General features: G+C 71.8%; 2 protein-coding genes across 2 annotated transcripts; one reads left to right on the top strand and one right to left on the bottom strand.

Moving 5' to 3' along the window:
- Nucleotides 1-101: 101 nt before the first annotated feature.
- Nucleotides 102-8,996, top strand: LOC142597008 (very-long-chain enoyl-CoA reductase-like; the record flags this gene model as incomplete). Its single annotated transcript, XM_075727454.1, has 10 exons — nt 102-227; nt 331-434; nt 1,485-1,600; nt 3,170-3,275; nt 3,491-3,563; nt 4,801-4,844; nt 6,001-6,058; nt 6,569-6,657; nt 7,646-7,691; nt 8,800-8,996. Coding segments are annotated over 10 exons (959 nt in total), but the record flags the coding sequence as incomplete, so codon positions are not given.
- Nucleotides 8,997-10,122: 1,126 nt separating this feature from the next.
- On the bottom strand, nt 10,123-12,916 carry NDUFB7 (NADH:ubiquinone oxidoreductase subunit B7). Its single transcript, XM_075727456.1, is given in 4 exon segments — nt 10,123-10,222; nt 11,094-11,262; nt 12,804-12,885; nt 12,887-12,916. Coding segments are annotated over 4 exon segments (381 nt in total).
- Nucleotides 12,917-14,293: the final 1,377 nt, after the last annotated feature.

A 14,293-nucleotide genomic window follows, 5' to 3' on the forward strand; every position in this document is an offset into this window, starting at 1 on the left:
GGACCCCCATTGTGACCAGAGCCCTGTCGCGGCACCCTGGGGTTCCCCCCCTTGTCACCAGGGACCTGTCCCGGCACCCTGGGGACTCCCCTCGTGACCAGGGCCCTGTCCCGGCGCCGGCGCTGTCCCCGCCACGGCCGTGTCCCCGCGGCGCCACCGACGCCATCCCTTCTCTCCCGCAGATCCCCAGTGGTACCCGGCCAGACAGTCGCTGCGCCTGGACCCCAGTGAGTGCCACCGCCGCGGGGGTGTCCCCAGGGTGTCCCCAGGGCGTCCCCGGGCGTCCCCGACCCCGCGGGGCTGGCGGTCACGGGGCGCGTGTCCCCGCAGAGGGCAGGTCCCTGAAGGACGAGGACGTGCTGCAGAGCCTGCCCGTGGGCACCACCGCCACCTTCTACTTCCGCGACCTGGGGGCCCAGATCAGCTGGGTGACGGTGAGGGGTCCCTCTGTCCCTGCGTCTGTCCCTCCATCCCTCTGTCCCTGCGTCTGTCCCTCCATCCCTCTGTCCCTCCCTCTGTCCCTCCATCCCTCTGTCCCTGCGTCTGTCCCTCCATCCCTCTGTCCCTCCCTCTGTCCTTCCATCCCTCTGTCCATCCCTCTGTCCCTCCCTCTGCCCGTCCACCCCTCCATCCATCCCCCCCCATCTCTCTTGCCATCCCCCTGTTTACCCCTCTGCCCCCCCAGCCCGCTGTCCGTCTGTCCCCCCAGCCTGCGCTCTGTCTGCCTGTCCCTCACTTAGTGTCTCTGTCCCTCTGTCTGTCCCCCGCCCCGTACTGTCAGCTCTCCTGCCCATCCAGCCTTCTGTCCCTCGGCTGAGCCCTCCGCTGTCCCTGCATCCCTCTGTCTGTCCTTCTGTCTGCTCCTGTCTGTCCCTGTGTCCCTCCGTCTGTCCCTCTCTCCATCCCTCCATCTGCTCCTCCAGCCCTCCATCCATCTGTCCCTCCATCTGTGTCCCTCTGTCCCTCCCTCCATCCTTCTGTCCCTCCCTGTGTCCCCTCTGTTTGTCCCTCTGTCCGTCCCTCCATTTGCTCCTCTGTCTGTCCCCATGTTCTTCTGTGCTCTGTCTGTCCGTCCATCCATCACTCCATCCACCCATGTCCTTCTCTGTGTCCCTCTGTCTGTCTGTCCCTGTGCCCATCTCTCCCTCTCTCTGTCCTGTGTGTCCCTCCACCTGTCCCTCTGTCCCTCCTTCCAGCCCTCTGCCCACCCCGTTGTCCCTCCGCCCGTCCCTCTGTCCCCATGTCCCTCTGTCCGTGTGTCCATCCCTGCCTCCTTCTGTGTGTCCCTCTGTCCCTCCAGCTCCCCCTTCCTCCATCCCTCTGGCCGTGTGTCCACCCTTACGTCCCTCTGTCCATCTCTGACACCCCCCCCCATCCCTCTGTCTGTCCCTGCCTCTCTTCACGTGTCCCTTGTCCCTCGGGGCATCCCCCTGTCCCTCTGTGTGCCCCCCCATCCATCCGTCTGTCCGTCCGTCTGTCTGCAGGTCTTCCTGACGGAGTATGCGGGGCCGCTGCTCATCTACCTGCTCTTCTACTTCCGCGTCCCCTTCCTCTACGGCCCCCGCTACGACTTCACCGCCAGCCGCCACCCCGTCGTCCAGTCAGTGGGGGGCACGGGGGCCGCTGGGGGGCCGGGGGGTGTTGGGGGGGCCGGGGGGGGTCGGGGGGGGCGAGGGGAGTTGCCCCGGGGGGGCTGGGGGTCATGTTTGGGGACCGGGAGGCTGATTTGGGGATCATAGGACATGGGGGGGGCAGGGCTGCCCTGGTCAGGGGCTGAACTGGGGGGTCCTGAGGCCTGGGGGGGGGGGGGGGGGGGGGCGGGCTGCTCTGGGGGGGGCTGGGGCTGTGTTGGGGGGGCTGGGGGGATGAATTCGGGATCCTCAGACCTGGGGGGGGCTGAAATAGGGGTTGTTTGATCTGGGGGGCTCAGCAGCCTGCTTTGGGGGGGCTAGGGAGCTGAATTGGGGGGCTGCCTTGGGGGGGGCTGGGGGGCTGAATTGGGGGTCCTCAGACCTGGGGGGCTGCCTTTGGGGGGGGGCTGGGGGGCTGAATTGGGGGTCCTCAGACCTGGGGGGCTGCCTTTGGGGGGGGGCTGGGGGGCTGAATTGGGGGTCCTCAGACCTGGGGGGCTGCCTTTGGGGGGGGGCTGGGGGCTGAATTGGGGGTCCTCAGACCTGGGGGGCTGCCTTTGGGGGGGGGCTGGGGGGCTGAATTGGGGGTCCTCAGACCTGGGGGGCTGCCTTTGGGGGAGGCTGGGGGGCTGAATTGGGGGTCCTCAGACCTGGGGGGCTGCCTTTGGGGGGGGCTGGGGGGCTGAATTGGGGGTCCTCAGACCTGGGGGGCTGCCTTTGGGGGGGGCTGGGGGGCTGAATTGAGGGTCCTCAGACCTGGGGGGCTGCCTTTGGGGGGGGCTGGGGGGCTGAATTGGGGGTCCTCAGACCTGGGGGGCTGCCTTGGGGGGGGCTGGGGGGCTGAATTGGGGATCGTAGGACATGGGGAGCTGCCTTTGGGGGGCACAATTGAGGGTCTTGAGACCTGGGGGCTGAAGTGGGGTTCATAGAACTTACGGGGGGGGGGGGGGGGCTTGTGTTGGGGGTCCTCAGACCTGGGGGGCTGAACTGGGAAGTCCTGGGAGGGCTGCCCTGGGGGGGGATGGCTGAGTTGGGGGTCCCGAGACCTGGGGGGGGGGGGGGCTTCCCGAGAGGGCTGGGGGGCTGAACTGGGGGTCCCAAGATGTGGGAGGCTACACTGGGGGTGGGGCTGGGAGCCATGTTGGGGGGGGGGGTCATGGGGCTGAATTGGGGGTCACAGGACACGGCGGGGGGCTGCCCTGGTGGGCTCAGGGGGTTGGGGGGGCAGCGCTGGGGGTCCTGAGACCTGGGGGGGCTGCCTGGGGGGGCTAGGGGACAGAATTGGGGATCCTCGGCCTGGGGGGGGTGCAGCTATTTTGGGGGTCCTGAGACCGGGGCAGGGCTGAATTGGGGGGTCCAAAACCTGGGGGTGGGGCTGGAGGGGGGGGTCCCTGCACCCCCAGGGATGGCAGTGGGGGGGACACCGGGGACACCAGCCAGTGCGGCTGGGGACAGGGGGGCGCGGGGGTCCCGGGGCACGTGCGTTCCCCCCCCCCGTGTCCCCACGTGTCCCCCCGTGTCCCCCCGTGTCCCCCCAGCCTGGCATGCGGCTGCCACTCCTTCCACTACATCAAGCGCCTGCTGGAGACGCTCTTCGTGCACCGCTTCTCCCACGGCACCATGCCCCTGCGCAACATCTTCAAGGTGACACCCGCGTGTCCCCCGCTGTCCCCTCCCCGGCCCCACCGCGGCCCGGCCACCCCCCACCCCCCCACCCCCCTTTGGCCACCCTCTCCCCCCACCAGCACCCGCACGGGAACGCCTGTGGCCCCTGGGAGCTGGCATCTGGGTGTCCCCAGGTGTCACCTGGCCACTGCATGTCCCCGCCGGTGTCCCCAACCCCTCCCGCTTCCCCCCAGAACTGCACCTACTACTGGGGCTTCGCCGCCTGGATGGCCTATTACATCAACCACCCGCTGTACACCCCCCCCGGTGAGTGTCACCGTCCCTGTCACCGTCCCTTGTCACCCATTACATCAACCACCCGCTGTACACCCCCCCCGGTGAGCGTCACCGTCCCTGTCACCGTCCCTTGTCACCGTTACATCAACCACCCGCTGTACACCCCCCCGGTGAGTTGTCACCGTCCCTGTCACCGTCCCTTGTCACCCGTTACATCAACCACCCGCTGTACACCCCCCCGGTGAGTGTCACCGTCCCTGTCACCGTCCCTTGTCACCCGTTACATCAACCACCCGCTGTACACCCCCCCCGGTGAGCGTCACCGTCCCTGTCACCGTCCCTTGTCACCCGTTACTTCAACCACCCGCTGTACACCCCCCCGGTGAGTGTCACCGTCCCTGTCACCGTCCCTTGTCACCCGTTACATCAACCACCCGCTGTACACCCCCCCCGGTGAGCGTCACCGTCCCTGTCACCGTCCCTTGTCACCCGTTACATCAACCACCCGCTGTACACCCCCCCCGGTGAGCGTCACCGTCCCTGTCACCGTCCCTTGTCACCCATTACATCAACCACCCGCTGTACACCCCCCCCCCCCGGTGAGTGTCACCGTCCCTTGTCACCCGTTACATCAACCACCCGCTGTACACCCCCCGGTGAGTGTCACCGTCCCTGTCACCGTCCCTTGTCACCCGTTACATCAACCACCCGCTGTACACCCCCCCCCCCGGTGAGTGTCACCGTCCTTGTCACCTGTTACATCAACCACCCGCTGTACACCCCCCCCGGTGAGTGTCACTGTCCCTGTCACCGTCCCTTGTCACCCGTTACATCAACCACCCGCTGTACACCCCCCCCGGTGAGCGTCACCGTCCCTGTCACCGTCCCTTGTCACCCGTTACATCAACCACCCGCTGTACACCCCCTCTGGTGAGCGTCACCGTCCCTGTCACCGTCCCTTGTCACCCATTACATCAACCACCCGCTGTACACCCCCCCCGGTGAGCGTCACCGTCCCTGTCACCGTCCCTTGTCACCCGTTACATCAACCACCCGCTGTACACCCCCCCCGGTGAGTGTCACCGTCCCTTGTCCCCCGTTGTATCAACCCCCCGCTGTACACGTCCGGGCTGAGTGTCACCGTCCCTGTCACACCTTCCTGTGACCTGTCCCTTCTCGCACCACCCGCCTGCTGTGCCCCCCCCGTGTCCCCCTGTCCCCTGTGGGACGCTGGGCCCGCTGTCCCTGACCCCCCCGTGTCCCCCAGCCTACGGTGACGAGCAGGTGAAGCTGGCGCTGGCTGTCTTCCTGGTGGGTGCTGGGGGGACACCGGGGGTGCGGGCGGGTGCCGGGGGGGGCAGTGGGTGTTGTGAGGGCTGTTGGGATGTTGGGGGGGGGGGCAGTGGGTGCTGGGGGGGGCATTGAGGTGCTGGGGGGGGGCAGTGGGTGCTGGGGGGGGCATTGAGGTGCTGGGGGGGGGCAGTGGGTGTTGGGGGAGCATTGGGATGTTGGGGGGGGGCGGTGGGTGCTGGGGGTGCAGGTGGGTGCCGGGGGGGCCATTGGGGTGCTGGGGGGGGGCAGTGGGTGTTGGGGGGAGCATTGGGATGTTGGGGGGGGGCGGTGGGTGCTGGGGGTGTGGTTCTGGTGGTTGCTGGGGGGGCACTGGGGTGCTGGGGGGGGGCCCAGTGGGTGCTGGGGTGCAGGTGGGTGCCGGGGGGGCATTGAGGTGCTGGGGGGGGGGGCAGTGGGTGTCAGGGGGGACATTGGGGTGCTGGGGGGGGGGCCCAGTGGGTGCTGGGGTGCAGGTGGGTGCCGGGGGGGCCATTGGGGTGCTGGGGGGGGGGGGCAGTGGGTGTCAGGGGGGACATTGGGGTGCTGGGGGGGGGCGGTGGGTGCTGGGGGAGCCATTGGGGTGCTGGGGGGGGCAGTGGGTGTTGGGGGGAGCATTGGGATGTTGGGGGGGGGCGGTGGGTGCTGGGGGTGTGGTTCTGGTGGTTGCTGGGGGGGCACTGGGGTGCTGGGGGGGGCCCAGTGGGTGCTGGGGGTGCAGGGTGGGTGTCGGGGGGGCCATTGGGGTGCTGGGGGAGGGGGGGCAGTGGGTGTCAGGGGGGACATTGGGGTGCTGGGGGGGGGCCCAGTGGGTGCTGGGGTGCAGGTGGGTGTCGGGGGGGCCATTGGGGTGTTGGGGGGAGCATTGGGATGTTGGGGGGGGGCGGTGGGTGCTGGGGGTGCAGGTGGGTGCCGGGGGGGCCATTGGGGTGCTGGGGGGGGGCAGTGGGTGTTGGGGGGAGCATTGGGGTGCTGGGTGGGGGCAGTGGGTGCTGGGGGGTGTGGTTCTGGTGGTTGCTGGGGGGGCACTGGGGTGCTGGGGGGGGGGCCCAGTGGGTGCTGGGGGTGCAGGTGGGTGTTGGGGGGGGGCTCTAGGTGCTGCCCGCAGCTCAGGCCCCCCCCCCGCCCCCCCCCCCAGTTCTGCCAACTCGGCAACTTCTCCATCCACGTGGCGCTGCGGAACCTGCGCCCGGCCGGTGAGCGGGCACGGGGGGCAGCGGGCTACGCACACGCGTGTGCTGCCGCCTGCGCGTGTCCCTCGGGAGGCTCGTGAGCGCGGGGCACACCCGCGGCCACGCACACGCGTGTGGGCAGCACCCATGGGTGGGGGGGGGGGGGGGGGGGTGCGCCGTGGCGCAGGGGCACACACATGTGCTGGGGCGGGGGGGCACACACGTGTGAGGGAGCGCGGTGCAGGCATGTAGCCACGCACACGCGTGTGGGAGCACCCATGGGGGGGGCGCAGGGAGCACATGTGACAGTGCAGAGGCGGGGGGGACATGCGTGTGGGGGCGTCACATGCGTGTGTGGGGGCGTCACATGCGTGTGTGGGGGCATCACATGCGTGTGTGGGGGGGCGTCACATGCGTGTGTGGGGGTGTCACATGCGTGTGGGGGGTGTCACACGCGTGTGGGGGTGTCACACGCGTGTGGGGGTGTCACACGCGTGTGGGGGGGTGTCACACGCGTGTGCTGGGGCGGGGCAGGCTCCAAGACACGGAAGATCCCGTATCCCACCCGCAACCCCTTCACCTGGCTCTTCCTCCTCGTGTCCTGCCCCAACTACACCTACGAGGTGGGGGGCGGGGGGGGGGGCACGGGGGGGGCACCGCTGGGGGGGAATTTGGGGGGCACGGGGGGGGAGGGGCACCGCTGGGGGGGGATTTGGGGGGCACGGGGGGGGAGGGGGCACCGCCGGGGGGGGGGCATTGGGGAGGGGACCGCTGGGGGGGATTTGGGGGGCACGGGGGGGAGGGGCACCGCTGGGGGGGGATTTGGGGGGCATGGGGGGGGGGAGGGGCACCGCCGGGGGGGGCATTGGGGAGGGCACCGCTGGGGGGGATTTGGGGGGCACGGGGGGGAGGGCACCGCTGGGGGGGATTTGGGGGGGCATAGGGGGGGAGGGGCACCGCTGGGGGGGATTTGGGGGGCACGGGGGGGGAGGGGCACCGCTGGGGGGGGATTTGGGGGCATAGGGGGGGAGGGGCACCGCTGGGGGGATTTGGGGGGCACGGGGGGGGGAGGGGCACCGCCGGGGGGGATTTGGGGGGCACGGGGGGGGGGGAGGGGCACCGCTGGGGGGGGATTTGGGGGGCACGGGGGGGGAGGGGCACCGCCGGGGGGGGCATTGGGGAGGGCACCGCTGGGGGGGGGATTTGGGGGGCACGGGGGGGGGCACTGGGGAGGGGCACCACTGGGGGGGATTTGGGGGGCACGGCAGGGGGAGGAGCACCGGCGGGGGGGGGTTGGGGGGGGGCACTAGGGAGGGCACTGTGGGGAGAATTTGGGGGGCACTGGGGGGGGCGACCCTGTTTGGGTGGGGGCACTGGGGGGGGGGGGCACTGGTGCAGGGGGTAACACTGGGGGGGGGGGGGGGGGCACTGCCCTGGGGGGCAATTTGGGGGGGGGGGGGGGGCACCGTTTTGGGGGGGTGCCAGCACTGCTGGGGGGGCTGCACCACCCCGGGCGGGGGGGGGGTGGGAGCAAGGGGGGGGGGTGTCACCACATTGGGGAGCCCCGGGGGAGGGGGGACGGGACCCAGTGGGTGCTTGCCCCCCCCCCAGGTCGGGTCCTGGATTGGCTTCACCATCATGACCCAGTGCCTGCCCGGTGAGCGGGGGGCACCCCGGGGGGGGGGGGGTCCTGTTGGGGGTGGGGCATTGTGATGGGGGGGGACTCGGAGGGGGGAACCCCGGGGTGTCCCCATGTCCTCTGTGCCCCCCCCACTTCCCCCCCGGGGTCAGTGTCCCACCCCCGGCTGCCCAGGGTCCCTCACGTCCCCTCCTGGGGTGTCCCTGTGTCTCCCCCCATGTCCCCTCCTGGGGTCCCCATGTCCCCCATCCCCTTCCTGGGGTCCCCATATCCCCCCCCCAAGTCCCCCTGTCCCCTCCTGGGGTCCCCATGTCCCCCCCCCCATGTCCCATGTCCCCCTCCTGGGGTCCCCATGTCCCCCATCCCCTTCCTGGGGTCCCCATTTCCCCCCCCAAGTCCCCTGTCCCCTCCTGGGGTCCCCATGTCCCCCCCCCATGTCCCATGTCCCCTCCTGGGGTCCCCATGTCCCCCATCCCCTTCCTGGGGTCCCCATATCCCCCCCCCCATGTCCCCTCCTGGGGTCCCCATGTCCCCCCCCATGTCCCCTGTCCCCTCCTGGGGTCCCCCATGTCCCCCATCCCCTTCCTGGGGTCCCCATTTCCCCCCCAAGTCCCCTGTCCCCTCCTGGGGTCCCCATGTCCCCCCCCCATGTCCCATGTCCCCTCCTGGGGTCCCCCATGTCCCCCATCCCCTCCTGGGGTCCCCATGTCCCCCCCCCATGTCCCCCTGTCCCCTCCTGGGGTCCCCATGTCCCCCATCCCCCTTCCTCGGGGTCCCCATTTCCCCCCCCCAAGTCCCCTGTTCCCTCCTGGGGTGTCCCTGTGTCTCCCCCTGTGTCCCTTCCTGGGGTCCCCATGTCCCCATCCCCTTCCTGGGGTCCCCATATCCTCCCCCCACGTCCCCTCCTAGGGTCCCCCATGTTGTGTCCCCCCCCATCCCCTGTCCCCTCCTGGGGTCCTCATGTGTCCCATCCCCCTGTCCCCCCCAAGTCCCCTGTCCCCTCCTGGGGTCCCCATTTCCCCCCCCAAGTCCCCTGTCCCCTCCTGGGGTCCCCATGTGTCCCCCCACCCCCTGTCCCCCCCCCGTTGTCCCCTCCCTGTGCCCCGTGGTGACGGTGGCCCCGCAGTGGCCCTCTTCTCGCTGGTGGGCTTCGTGCAGATGGCCATCTGGGCGCAGGGCAAGCACCGCAGCTACCTGCGGGAGTTCCGCGACTACCCCCCGCTGCGCTCCCCCATCGTCCCCCTTCCTGCTGTGACACCGGGGACAGCCCGCGGGGACCCCCCCAGGGACACCCTGGCCCCCATCGTCCCCTTCCTGCTGTGACACCGGGGACAGTCTGGGACACTCCCCCACACCCTGCAGGGACACCCTGGCCCGTCCCTGTCACCCCCGTGTCCTGCACTGAGCCCTGGGGACAGCGCGGGGACACCCTGGCCCGTCCCTGTCACCCCCCCCATCCTGCACTGAGCCCTGGGGACACCCTGGCCCATCTCTGTCACCCCGCCATCCTGCGCTGAGCCCTGGGGACAGTGTGGGGACACCCTGACCCGTCCCTGTCACCCCCCCATCCTGCGCTGAGCCCTGGGGACACCCTGGCCCGTCCCTGTCACCCCCGTGTCCTGCACTGAGCCCTGGGGACACCCTGGCCCATCTCTGTCACCCCGCCATCCTGCGCTGAGCCCTGGGGGACAGTGTGGGGACACCCTGACCCGTCCCTGTCACCCCCCCATCCTGCGCTGAGCCCTGGGGACACCCTGGCCCGTCCCTGTCACCCCCGTGTCCTGCACTGAGCCCTGGGGACACCCTGACCCGTCCCTGTCACCCCCGTGTCCTGCACTGAGCCCTGGGGACAGCGCGGGGACACCCTGGCAAGGCCCTGAGCCCGGCGGTGGGGACGGGGGACAGGAGCCCCTCGCTCTCCCTGCGCTCACAGCAGGACACGGGGACGTGGCCCTGCTGCCCCTTGTCACCCGCGGGGGTGCCAGCCCCAGCGTCCCCGTCCCCGCCGTCCCCGTCCCCTCCCTAGCGGCAGCGTCACCCCCGGAGCCGCCCCGGCCACCTGGTGACAGCGGCCGAGGCCACCGCCGGTGACAAAGCCGGGCCGCCCGCATGTGGCCGTGGCCCCGTGTCACCGGCGGTGGCCAGCAACGACCTGCGTCACCCACACGTGACCCGTCATCGTCATGCGTGTGCGCGTGTCCCCCCTCCCCAGGCGGCAATAAATGGTGTCACCCCCCCACGCGTGGCCCTGTCATCGTCCCACCCCAGGGGACGCGGGGGGTCACGGCCACCCCATGGGGACCGTCCCCAAGCTGGGGGGGTCACAGCCGCCCCGGGGCTGAGCCAGTGCCTCGTCCCTGGGTGTCCCCACGCGCAGTGACAGCCAGCGCGGCCCCCAGCTCCGCCGGTTTATTGCGCAGCAGATGTCACCAGCGTCACCGCGCCGCCGTCACTCGCTGGTGGCGGCTGCCGCCTCCCGCTGCCGCAGCCGCTTCTGGCGCTGGAGCAGCCGCCGCTCGCGCTCGAACTCCTTCATGCGCATCACGTAGCTGGGGACAGGCGCGTCACCCCGCGTGTCCCCCGGGGCACCGCCGCGCCAGGGGACACCGCAAGGCCGGGGGGGGGGGACAGGGATGGGGACACAGTGGGGCTGGGGACAGGGAGCCCCAGAGGTCACCGCGGTGACCCCATGTCCCCACGCCTGCGTCCCCTTGTGTCCCCCAGCCCTGTCCCCCCCCCCCCCCACGTCCCTGTCACCCCCCACTGATGTGTCCTGGTGTCTCCCACGTCCCAGTGTCCCCCCACGTCCCTCTCCCCAAGTCCCCCGTATCCCCCCATGTCCCCTGTGCTCCCTCCCCCTGCCCCCCTCCCTCTGTCCCCGTCACCCTGTGTCCCCCATCCCTGTTTGCCTGTGTCCCTGTGTCCCCCGTCCGCCCCCCTCCCTGCGCATCTGCATCCCCCCACCATGTCCCTGTCCCCCTCCCTGTGTCCTGGTGTCCCTGTGTCCCCCGTCCGCCCCCTCCCTGTGCGTCTGCATCTCTGCATCCCCCCACCATGTCCCTGTCCCCCTCCCTGTGTCCTGGTGTCCCTGTGTCCCCCGTCCGCCCCCTCCCTGCGCATCTGCATCCCCCCACCATGTCCCTGTCCCCCTCCCTGTGTCCTGGTGTCCCTGTGTCCCCCGTCCCTGCACGTCTGCACCCCCGTTTCCCGCCTGCATCCCCGTGCGGTGTCGTGTGCACGCACGTCCCCCGTGTCCCAGGTTCCCGGCGTCCCCACCACCGTGTCCCCACCACATCCCCCGCCCCGCCACGTCCCCCGCCGCATCCCCGCCCCCTCCACGTCCCCGCCACGGTGTCCCCGCTGCACCCCCGTCCCCGCCATGTCCCTGTCCCCGCCACGGTGTCCCCGTCCCCGCGGTACTCGCGGTGCTGGCAGGCGTCCCAGGCGTGGCGCAGGTCCTGGCAGTCCCAGGGCACGGGGAAGGCATCGCGCTGGCAGCGCAGCAGCCGCAGCAGGTGATGGGCGCAGAAATCCCGCTGCTCCAGCGGCACCCGGCCCCCCGCCAGCTGCTGCGCCGTGGCCACCATCACTGTCACCGGGGAGGGGATGCGGTCAGCGCCCGCAGGGGACGCACAGGGCGGGGGGGGGGGGGGGGCGCGGGGGACGCGGCTGTTGGGGGGAAAATGGGGTGGGATGTGGGGGCACCCGTGGCGCGTAGGGACACGTGGGGACACGCAGCAGGGGTGGGGACACGGTGGGTGGCCGCTGCAGGGACATCGGCACCCGTGTGGCACACGGGGACACGTGGGGATGCGTGGCAAGGATGGGGACCAGAGAATGTGGCAGGGGTGGGGACGGGGGCGATGACCACCGCAGGGACACGGGGGGGACAGCGTGGCACGTGGGGACACCTGGGGACACGCAGCAGGGACGGGGACCGGGGGACGTGGCAGGGACGGGGACACGGCGGGCGGCCAATGTGGGGATGTTGGCACACGTGTGGCACGCGGGGACACGCAGCAGGGACGGGGACCAGAGAACATGGCAGGGATGGGGACGTGGTGTGGCACGTGGGGACACACGTGGGGACAGATGGGGACACACGGCAAGGACAGGGACCGAGAGGACACAGCAGGGACAGGGACGCGGCAGGCAGTCACACGGGGACACCCCGGCGCGGCGAGCAGGGACGTGGGGACACGTGGCAGGAACAGGGGGGACAGCAGGGGTGTGGGGACACGGCGGGGCGGCCATCGTGGGGACTTCGGCACGCGTGTGGCACGTGGGGACACGCGGGGACACGAGGCGAGGGCAGGGACCAGCGGGACACCACAGGGACGGGGACACACGAGGCACCACGGCGGGGACGCGGGCACAAGCAGGGACGTGGGGACACGCGGGGGACGTGCCCCAAGGATGGGGACGAGGGGGGCGCGGCGGGGCGGGGACCCGGCGACGGCTGCTGCAGGGACGGAGCCCAGGGAACGCCGCGTCCCGTGGCCGCCACGGGGACGTCGGCACGCGTGGCACGCGTGGCCGCGCCAGGCCGCCGCAGCAGGGACAGCGGGGGCCTGGGTGGCACCGGGGGACACGCGGGGACACGGGGGGGGGGACACGGACGGGGCGGGGGCCAGGGACGCGGCGGGACGTGGCCGGGGTGGGTGAGCGGTGACGAGGACAGGCGGGAACGGGGGGCGCGTGACAAGGGCGGCCACGTGCCGGGCACGCGGAGGGACAGGGCACGAGGGCACGGGTGGGGACGGGGGCCCCGCGGGGACACGGGGCGGGGACACGCGGAGGGGGACACGGAGGGGACACGGGGCGGGGGGGACACGGAGGGGACACGGGGGATGCACGGGGGGACGTGAGGGGACACGGGGCGGGGGCGCGGGGGTCACGCGAGGGGCCGGTCCCGCGAGGACACCCCAAGGGCACCCCCGGGCCGGGTCCTGCGGGGGGGGGGCGGGGCCCGAGCGGGGTCAGCGTCCTCGCCCCCCGCCCCGTCCGTGTCCCCTCCGTGTCCGTGTGTCCCCTCCGTGTCCGTGTGCCCCCGTGTCCGTGTGCCCCCGTGTCCGTGTGTCCCCGTGTCCGTGTGTCCCCGTGTCCGTGTGCCCCCGGGCCGGCACTGACCGCGGGGGGCGCGGCGCGGCAGCCCCAGCTCGGCGGGGAAGGTCGGCATCTGCAGCGGGTCCGGCTCCGTCTCCGCGTCCCCCCAGGTAGCGCCGCGCCAGGTGAGCGCCCATCGCCGCCCCGGCGCCGGAACCGGAAACACCCGCACCGGAAACACCGGAAACACCGGAAACGACAACACCGGGAGGCCCGGAACTATCGGGAAGGGACTCGGAACCCGCCCGGCCCCTAAAGCGCGACGGACCCGTGGAACCGGAAGTTGCCTCGCCCCGCCCTGTACCATAGAGGCGGTGCCGCTCCTGGCGCCCCCTTGTGGGCGGGAGGGTTGGGGGCGCTGGGGTGGCAGGGGCTCGGGGCGGGGGGTGCTGGGGGCGCGGGGGGGGGCGGGGGTTTGGGGGTGTTAAGGGGGAATGTTGGGGTGCCGGGGGGGCCGGGGGGGGCTGGGGGTTTGGGGGTGTTAAGGGGGGAATGTTGGGGTGCCGGGGGTGGGGGGCATTGGGGGCGCTGGGGGGAGGGGCGCTCAAGGAGATTTGGGGGTTGGGGGGGGTTGGGGGGGTTGGGGTGCCCCCCCCGCGCAGCCTTGCTGCTGCCCGCGCTCGAGCGTGTCCCCCCTTCCTGCCGTCACCCATGGGTGCGCGGGGCGGGGCCGGGGACCTTTGGGGTCCCTGGGGACCGGGGGGGGCGTGGGGGACATTTGGGGAGCCCTGGGATGGGCACTGGGGGCCGGGGGTGTTGGGGACATTGGGGACCAGCAGGGAAGGTTGGGGCGGTCAGGGGCCCTCGGGGACATTTGGGGACCACGGGGGGTGTCAGGGGCCCTCGGGGACATTTGGGGACCACGGGGGGTGTCAGGGGCCCTCGGGGACATTTGGGGACCCTTGGGGACATTTGGGGACCACGGGGGGTGTCAGGGACCCTCGGGGACATTTGGGGACCCTCGGGGACATTTGGGGACCCTCGGGAACACGGGGACCACGGGGGGTGTCAGGGGCCCTCGGGGACATTTGGGGACCCTCGGGGACATTTGGGGACCACGGGGGGTGCCAGGGACCCTCGGGGACATTTGGGGACCCTCGGGGACATTTGGGGACCACGGGGGGGTGTCAGGGGCCCTCGGGGACATTTGGGGACCCTCGGGGACATTTGGGGACCACGGGGGGTGTCAGGGGCCCTCGGGGACATTTGGGGACCCTCGGGGACACGGGGACCACGGGGGGTGTCAGGGACCCTTGGGGACCTTTGGGCACCCCCAGGACATCGGGGACCCTTGGGGACATTTGGGGACCAGCAGAGGGGGGGCCGTCGCAGCTGTCAGGGACCCTTGGGGACATTTGGGGGCGCCGGGGAGGCCGCTGGGCCGCTCTGGGCCCTTTGGGGGCGTTTTGGGGACAATCGGGGCCGCCGCAGGCGCTGGCAGCCGTTGGGGACCCCAGGGACGCTGGGGACAGCTGTGTCACCGCCCCGGCGCCAGGGAGGGTTTCGGTTCCCCC

Source organism: Pelecanus crispus, unplaced genomic scaffold (assembly GCF_030463565.1).
Source record: "Pelecanus crispus isolate bPelCri1 unplaced genomic scaffold, bPelCri1.pri SCAFFOLD_352, whole genome shotgun sequence".
Taxonomy (NCBI): domain Eukaryota; kingdom Metazoa; phylum Chordata; class Aves; order Pelecaniformes; family Pelecanidae; genus Pelecanus; species Pelecanus crispus.